This window comes from Vespula pensylvanica, chromosome 6, assembly GCF_014466175.1.
Source record: "Vespula pensylvanica isolate Volc-1 chromosome 6, ASM1446617v1, whole genome shotgun sequence".
NCBI lineage: Eukaryota > Metazoa > Arthropoda > Insecta > Hymenoptera > Vespidae > Vespula > Vespula pensylvanica.
This window is the reverse complement of record NC_057690.1, coordinates 8,233,958-8,242,740: the sequence shown is the minus strand read 5'-3', so window position 1 is coordinate 8,242,740 and position 8,783 is coordinate 8,233,958. Positions and strand designations below refer to the sequence as shown.

Genomic DNA, 8,783 nt, shown 5'->3' with positions numbered 1-8,783 from the left:
AGTTAAGTAAGGCAATTTAAATTATACTTGGAAAGGTATAGAATCTAACGATTCTTCTATAAATTGATTTGTAATACACTTTAAAAGACAAAAGTGAAGATTTTCATTTTACAATTAACATTAATAAACATATTTGCGCCATCTACGTTGCATAAACGTATCACAAACGGTATGAATGTTTATAAAATTTCCCTAAACTAACTAGGAGATTTGACCAATTCGCGTACTCGATTACTACAATGTCTAGGGAAATAATACGAAAGATAAGATTATCTAGTAAAAATCTCTACTATTTTTTTTAATAAGATGTATGTATGATTTTCAAGGTAATTCACAATGGCATTATATAGAATGTATTACTTGAAACGATGATTTAAATTACAGTATGTATAAAATTGAAGGAAATATAAATACAGATAATAAATTTCGATTAGCCAATTAGATTTTGACCAAAATAAGAACCAATTGTATAAATATTATTTTGTGCGATTGTAAGAAGCGCCATGCGGCTTAAACACAAATACGCGTGTTGCTTTCCCGCGTGTAAATGGAAAGCATCCACCGTTGTGCGCTAGTAAGTGGATGTTCCTACGTTGAGCTACGCCAAGTATGTGCATACGGTAGTTCGTGGCTTGGTGTTATGTAGGATACTGTCATGAGAAGAATTTGAAGCGAAAGTTGTGTTTTGTGTTCAAAGTTCACAGGCGATAATCATTGAGAAAATGACTCAAACGGTGAAGGCTAATTTGTAGGGATTGATGAAATTAAAGAAACGAAAGAGTCTGTGCGCGCAGTGCGTGAATATGCCCGCCAAGGTCTCAAAGAAGGTCGTAGGCATGATCATACGAAGCCGAAAGTCCATCATGAAGGATGGAGTCATTACGGTACTGAAAATTTCATTGAATTACATTTTAACGCACACAAGTATCTAAAATAATCTATGATCCCCCTATCTTTTATATTTAATCGTGTTCTGCAATATTATGAAATCATAGGATGATCACGAACAGTCTATGCAAAGACCTATGTTTACTATGTTATGTACAGTTTATGATTATTGTATAGAATATTTTCTCTTTTCAGATATATTTAACTATCTCTACTTTAACGCAATAATATCATACATTTGGAATTTATTTATTTTCAAAAGAAACAGCAAAACACGTGATATTTATAAATACGATGTTTGTGCAGATTAAATTTTCTTTGTTTATTTTATCTTTTTCTTTTACATAGTAACAAAGAAGTTATTTTTCTATTGATTGCATTATATCATGTTATTGATATTCATGGAATATTTTTTTTTTTGTTGATCTTGTAACGGTATATAAATATTGGTAAGAGCATTATCATATCTTTAAAGATATATTCTTTCTTTATTTGTATGATATATTTCTATAGTATTGTTTTCTTTTATTTACAAGATAAAGATGGTACGGTAAAGACCATTAGTAAACAATGCTATACTACATTTTGCTTCTTTTCCGATCTTGTTAGAGTATTTGATCTTAATGGTTTTAGTTTTTATTTTTCTTAAAACTTTTATCTATAATATTATTTATCTAGATTTTCTTTTTCAATTTAACTCTTTATTTTTAATTTGTTTTATTTCTTAAAACTTAAAAATAAAATTCATATAATTAGAAAAACTAAATAAGCTAACTAATTGGTACAATATGGAAATGAAATATTTTCAACGTAGTGAAATGAATCTCTTCAAATATATATATACTTGTATTACAAAATATAATGTAGTTAATATTAAACAATAAAGCATATATAATTTATATTATAATATCATATAAAATAAAAATGTTGAAAGTGTGATGTAAGAGAGAAAAAGAGAATCCAACTTATCAAGATTAGTTAAGTTAAGACGAAATAAGAACAAAAATAAATAAATATTTTCTCGAAACATGAAATATTATGAATAGTTGTCGCCATTCGACATTATTAAATCGATCGTACTACGGCTTTCTGTATAATAAAGATTCCGTGTATATTGATCGGTGACAACTAATCGCCACGTACATACGTACGCAGATATAATTTTTAATGTTCATTTGTCAAAAAAGTGACGGAGATATAAACTTTTCCGATCACTGAGAATAAATTGATTTTGGAAAGTGCGATACTTTGGTATGCAACTGAAATCAGTGATTGAATATCACGAAGTGGTTATGATCCTCCTGAAGTTATATCGAATCGAAAATGTTACAATGAATAGAGTATAGAATGGCTCAAGAGTACTAGAGTGGGGATCAGTGGGAGAGAGTTGCAATGCAGTGGTTTGTGTTCTCGCGGATATTTTCGTATAATTCTAATCAAAATAAGGAAAATTTATTAAACACTAAGTTGAAAAAATTTCTCTTGAAATATGTGATCATATGTAATTTAATGGAAATTGCATCGATTAATGTCCGTGACTTTAAAAGACGTTAGAGAACGAAATGGAGTATGCCTCCACCCGACGTAAAAATTGGTCTTCGATATGCGTGTTGCGATTTTTGAAAAGATACGTCAATCGCTGAATATTTTTGACATTCTCGGAAATTTAGTTTTCGTAAACGGGCATCGTGTAACTCTATATCGGACATTAATTGTCGCGATTGCGGAACCGCATGACGTCACGTCTCGACCGTGAGTTCCGAAGTCAAGGCTGCAGAGGTTCACCTGTCAAAAGACATCGGAACATTAAAATATTTCATGCCAATTCGGAAATTTGCCCTGAATTTTGAAATATTTACCGATGTATCGTATTACCGAATTATATCGTGTCACAAGATTAAACGATACAAATTGCGAAAAAAGTTTGTAAAAGAAGATACGAAGCAGGATAATTATTGGCCGGCTTTAAACAATTTTTATCTGCAAGCTATGTACTATTGTATAAGAAGCACCTCCGGTATTTATATGAAAGTTTATTCCTTATTAAGTGTGATTATCGTATACGAAAACAAAGGAAATATTATAAAAATGTGTACGAGCAGATGATTTATCGTTCCAATTTGAGGGATCATAAAAAAAAAAAATTCAAAATTATAACATAAAATTTCATAAAGATAAAGATAAATGAGTTGAAACGTGCGTTGCACTGCCGATCAAGTAATTTTTGATGCTTCTTAAGCGATCACAGAAATAAATTCTGGCATTCATAGATAGATGAAAAAGCTAAAGATAGCTATCCTTTTAGATATATCCTTTTGCTTCATTTCTGGAAAGAATTAGCATTCTTCGTGGCACTGTGAAGTGATGTTCCTTTTTAAAGATTGTACAAAACTTGCAAAGAATACTCATTTGCACTTATAATGCTTGTGATATATATTAAGAAATTAGATCTAAGCTAACTCCATTAATAATAAAATTTACTTCTTAAATGTAATATAACCACTTAAGATACAATATAAATTAGCACAAAGAACATGGTGCTTGACTTAATTCTTTATATAAAATAAACGTAAGAAAGGAAAGATAAACTTTATATACTCTGAACATTTGGTCAAAGAAGACTGTGAAAATTGATCACACAAATTGCTTAAAAAAGTGCGTGCACATATATGAATGTACTTATAAATAAATATATCCGATGTGGTATTATTGTTCAGTGTAATTTATACTCAGAGATAATGCAATAAAATTATATTCGTAACATGATCTTAACAAATAAAAATGTGATTAAACAAAAATATGAGAAAAGATATATAGATAAAGATACATTTTTAAGATTTTAGTCTACAAAAAGTTGAGCGCGTAATTTTTTCAAGATTAGTCAAAGATATATGAGATGCGAACAAATATTTGTATTATATGGATTTTAACAAAAGATAAAATGATAAAGTAAATAATTAAGTATGAAAAAAAATACATATAGTAACAATTCTTAGGGGTCATGCCCCCTGGGGCAAAAGGGGGAGCAGAGGGCTTGGGCCCTTCCTGTTCTGATATTCATAATAGTCAAGAACATGCTATTGCAAAATTTACACCTCCTCTTACATTTGCCCAGCAATGCTACAGGCACCTTAAGGTTTCATTTATTATTTATAATTCCATTATTTGTAATTCTATAGCTAATAATAAATTATTGCTATTTAATAACACTCTATATTCTTTTATTTCACAGAGTTCAGGAGTAGGAGAGGCAAGCGTATATCATGCATTGGTTGTAATATTTTTGGAATTTTTTGCATGGGGTTTATTAACCATGCCTATCATTTCTGTATTAAATGAAACATTTCCGGATCATACGTTCCTCATGAATGGTTTAATAATGGGCATCAAAGGGATTTTATCTTTCCTTTCAGCACCATTAATTGGTGCTTTATCAGATGTGTGGGGTCGAAAATTTTTCTTACTTATCACAGTGGCCTTCACCTGTGCACCAATTCCACTAATGAGCATAAACACATGGTGGTTTTTTGCTATGATTTCAATAAGTGGTGTTTTTGCTTGTACTTTCTCTGTAGTATTCGCATATGTTGCCGATGTTACAGAAGAAAATCAAAGATCATTGGCATATGGTTTAGTAAGTACTATTTTTTTATATTACATTCTTTTAGAAATCAAGAATATCTTTTTAACTGCATCTTTATAAATTAATGTAATCGTTTTAGGTTTCTGCAACTTTTGCTGCTAGTATGGTAATTAGCCCAGCTTTAGGAGCTTATACCATGACACAATATGGAGAAAATCTAGCAGTTGCATTAGCAACAGCAATTGCAGTCTTAGATGTTTTTTTCATATTAGTAGCTGTACCTGAAAGTTTACCTGAAAAAGCAAGACCACCAGCACCCATATCATGGGAGCAAGCTGATCCTTTTGCGGCCCTGGGAAAGGTAAATGTCTAAGAAATTTAGCAATATATTAGAATTTCTGTTATTATAATTTTCTATTGTTTTTTATTAGAATTATTATTTTTTACTAGAATCTTCTATTATTGGAAATTTCTATTATTACTTCTAGTATTATCACATTTATAATTATTATTATTAATATTTATACATATTTTTTATTGTACCAGGTTGGGAAAGATCATACAATTTTGATGCTGTGCGTCACTGTGTTCCTGAGTTATCTTCCTGAGGCAGGTCAATATAGCTGTATTTTTGTCTACTTAAAATTGACTATGGGATTTTCTGCTGCTATGGTAGCATGGTTTATTGCTGTGGTTGGAATATTAAGTGTGGGAGCTCAAATAATACTAGGACCTTTAATGAGAACCCTTGGTAGTAAACATACTATAATGCTGGGTCTTTTGTTTGAGATGTTACAACTCATGTGGTATGGCTTCGGTTCACAAATATGGTAATGTCACTTTTGCAGTTATTTTTGTAATTAATTACATTTTCTGCAACATATCATTACTTTATATGGGTTAATTTTTTAAACATTTGTGATTAAATACAAATTATTATATAAATTGATTGCAATTTTAAGGATGATGTGGGCAGCAGGAGTTCTAGCATCTGTATCAAGTATCACATATCCTGCAATTTCTGCATTTGTATCTATGCACTCGGATGCCGATAAGCAGGGGTTGGTACAAGGAATGGTGACTGGAATGCGCGGTCTCTGTAATGGTTTGGGACCTGCAATGTTTGGCGTGATATTCTATCTTTTTCATGTTGATCTCAATGACGATACACCCTCTCTCCCCTTGAAACCATCTCTTTTGGATGAGAATAACAGAACAGGAACTGCCACACAACACCTTGATATTATGCCCCAGGTACTTATTGATAAGTTGGAAAATATTGATATATTACAATGTATTAACGTTATATTTCTGGTTCGCATACAGTGATTATGGTACAATATTTATTGGAAAAAAAATTTTTCAGCTTGTACCAGGTCCGCCATTTGTGTTTGGCGCATTATTAGTGATTTGTGCATTGCTGGTTGCTGCATTCATCCCTGAAACTACCACAATGGCAACAGGAGCATTACATCATCCATCCACCTCCCGGAGGCCCTCCGGTAAATACGCATATCAGAAATGTACGTTACAGGTTGCCACATACACTAAAAGACAAATGTGTTTGGTGGTGGGTTTATTTTGAAGTTATTATTTTCGGATTTTACATTGAAAGTAACATATATTTGCCAATATTAATAACTGCAATAATTATGTTAATAATTATATTAATAATTATATTAATTAATATTTCATTAATGATATTAATTTTTCATTACTTAGAAATAATTACTTCAAAATATGCAATATATATGACTGTGTATATATACGTACATACATATATATACACACACACATGCTTTTATATTACCGATAAAACATATCAATTATAAATAAAAATGTTTCATTCTATATTTGAAAAGATCTATTTTAAATCAATAAAATATTTCTTACAGGTTTGTCTCTGGACGTTCATTATGAGCCAGATAGGATGGGAAGTGGAAGAGGAAAGGTAGGACCACTATCACCACTAGTCGACAATTGCAACTCTGCTGCACTATAGCTGCTGATAAATTCAAAGGCAGTTACTGTTCATGAGCAAGATATATGTTCTCACAAAATGACGAAACATTAATCAGTGAAGTGGTCACCGGTGTAAAGTGCACCAACTTCAAAGAGATTGTAATAGATTTGTCTATAATGTATTATACTATTTCTTTAAGTCATTAACTAAGCTTGATTTTAGGACTATCAATCAACTTAATGTTTAGGTTGTAATTTCCACAAGCAGTGCTTGTGTGACTAAGAAAGGGTTCTTCAAAGCAGATGCAGCCCTATTTGGAACAGAGTTTTGTTATATATATATATATATATATAAAAAGAAAAAAAAAGAAAAAACAGAAAATGAAGAAAAAAATCAAGTTGCTCTGTTCTTTTAATAATTCTTAAATCAAATTATATTATATTAGAGATCAGCAATTTTGAGACAACAATCAGTGATTACTAGTTTGCGTAGCTTGCCAATAGCAATACAGCACAAAATGGCAAGATAAATGACAGTATTTTTAATAGACTTCTAAGTTGTGTCATATCCTTTATTTGAATACCCTTTTATTGATTTAATATCTAATACAAAAAGGAAAACATGCAAATTTAATTTTTATTAGCCAATCGCTATATGATAATACACTTTGCGGATATACATTACATTGTAATGTCAATGAGAACATCCATAAATCATACAAAAACATTAGGATGAAAATAGTAAAAAGTTTCATTTATTTCTTTCATAACACTCACACATTCCTAATAATAAATATGCAGTATATTCATAATAGAAAGTCACTGCTTTATATTATAGAAAACATTGAAACCTTGAACACTTTTACCCCATTAGAAATTATATTTTTGAGTACATAAACGTCTTCTTTTCTGTTGTTATCATTATAGGTACAATATTTAGAATGCGTAAATTTCACCAAAGTTAAGAGGTATGTTGTGTAATATTCTATTGTTTTATTATGAATGTAGGTAATTCTATCATAGTGTTCATTATCAAGCAGAAGTAGTTGCGCACTTCTGTCTTTTTAATTAATTTATATATAATGATAACTTAATTTAAAGCATTTACAGAATGTGTGAACTACTTTCTTTCTGCACAAAATATCTATCATTTAGTAATTATAAATCGTCAGCATGAATGAAAAGGCCTTAATGAATATAACACAATTTATATAAATTTTGTCATCCTAAGGCAACAAGAAAAATTAAAGAAATTCTGATAAAACATTATTGTGTAGCCCAATTTTTAATTAAAAACTTTTAATATGACCAGAGCATTAATCATATATAAATTTAGAATCATCAGCATTCAGGAATGTATTAGTAGAATACTTTTGTCCGTATAATGTCTCAAATTGTGAATGGCTCTGTTAAATTCAACTATTTTGTGTTTCTTAAAATTTGCAATAACAAATTAAATTATTAGTTGGAATTATTTTTAGATAATTCATGATAATGAACATGAATTTTCAGTTCATATCTGTATATATAAACTTTGTCAAAGTTGTATCGTTTCAAATAATATTTTACTTTAAGTATTTGGAATATAACACTTTCAATTGGTTGCATATATCATTCTTGCCTGGCTTGCATCAGATTGCTAATGCCATTATTAAAAGAAGTAAACTAACAATAAGGATAAAAAGAAAGACATTTGGTCTTTTAATGCCAAAGAATGAGAAAATTGTTTTGGAAACTATGGTGGATATAGATAAGAAAACAATATGTTTCTGCAGAAAATGTTGGATATGCCAGACATACACTTTTATATGATCTCAACTTTCTCCAAGAATTTTTCTGTTTTCTAATTTAATAATATGATCTGTTTCAGAATTGAATTAAAAAGTTTTTATATTACTGTTAACAAAGTAATGAAACAAATTGATAGAATAGTCTATTATTCAATTTCTATTATCTCCTTTTCTTTATTTAAGTAAAAATTAATTTTGTATATATAAAAAAAAAAGCTTTTGCAAAATATAAAATTATTCTATATTCGTATTAAAATTAAGCAGCAGATTTCTTGGAGAATGCAAATATAAATAGTACAGACACAAATGTACACTGTTGTTGTGTTAATTCCTAGAAATCCTTTAGTAACATGCTCTTATTCACTGGAGTACATATATACAATTGTATCATACAGCAGAACATCATGAGATGAATAGAAAGAATATAATGTTAAATATAAGTAGGTACTAATGTCATGGCTTGACTCTGCTGAGTTAAGTAATTGTATATGTACAATGTATGATGGGTGCGCTAATAAAAAAAAGTAAATATTTTTAAGATAAAAGAAGGTATGTCTAAG

At 29.8% G+C, this 8,783-nt stretch overlaps 1 protein-coding gene across 4 annotated transcripts; it reads left to right on the top strand.

Annotated features, from left to right (window-relative positions):
- Window positions 1-557: 557 nt before the first annotated feature.
- LOC122630074 (hippocampus abundant transcript 1 protein) lies at window positions 558-8,771 on the top strand. Of its 4 annotated transcripts, XR_006327400.1 has the most exons (8): window positions 1,891-4,024; window positions 4,121-4,522; window positions 4,611-4,832; window positions 5,018-5,301; window positions 5,434-5,725; window positions 5,838-5,994; window positions 6,367-6,592; window positions 6,657-8,771. XR_006327400.1 is itself a non-coding variant. In XM_043814136.1 (7 exons), exons 1-7 carry the CDS (start codon window positions 759-761, stop codon window positions 6,471-6,473), a joined length of 1,590 nt encoding a protein of 529 aa, XP_043670071.1. In that variant the 5' UTR covers window positions 558-758; the 3' UTR covers window positions 6,474-8,771. The 4 variants fall into 4 exon arrangements, 3 of the variants coding, with proteins under 3 accessions (XP_043670071.1, XP_043670072.1, XP_043670070.1); XM_043814136.1 differs by lacking the exon at window positions 1,891-4,024 and adding an exon at window positions 558-884 and having other exon boundaries at window positions 6,367-8,771; XM_043814137.1 differs by having other exon boundaries at window positions 5,838-5,973; window positions 6,367-8,771.
- The last annotated feature ends 12 nt before the right edge of the window (window positions 8,772-8,783 follow it).

Coding starts and splice junctions, on each gene's coding strand:
- LOC122630074 (XM_043814135.1), top strand. CDS start 3,890: ATGCCCCCTGGGGCAAAAGGGGGAGCAGAGGGCTTGGGCCCTTCCTGT. Junction 5,302..5,433: donor GGCTTCGGTTCACAAATATG/GTAATGTCACTT, acceptor TGCAATTTTAAG/GATGATGTGGGCAGCAGGAG. Junction 5,995..6,366: donor TAAATACGCATATCAGAAAT/GTACGTTACAGG, acceptor TATTTCTTACAG/GTTTGTCTCTGGACGTTCAT.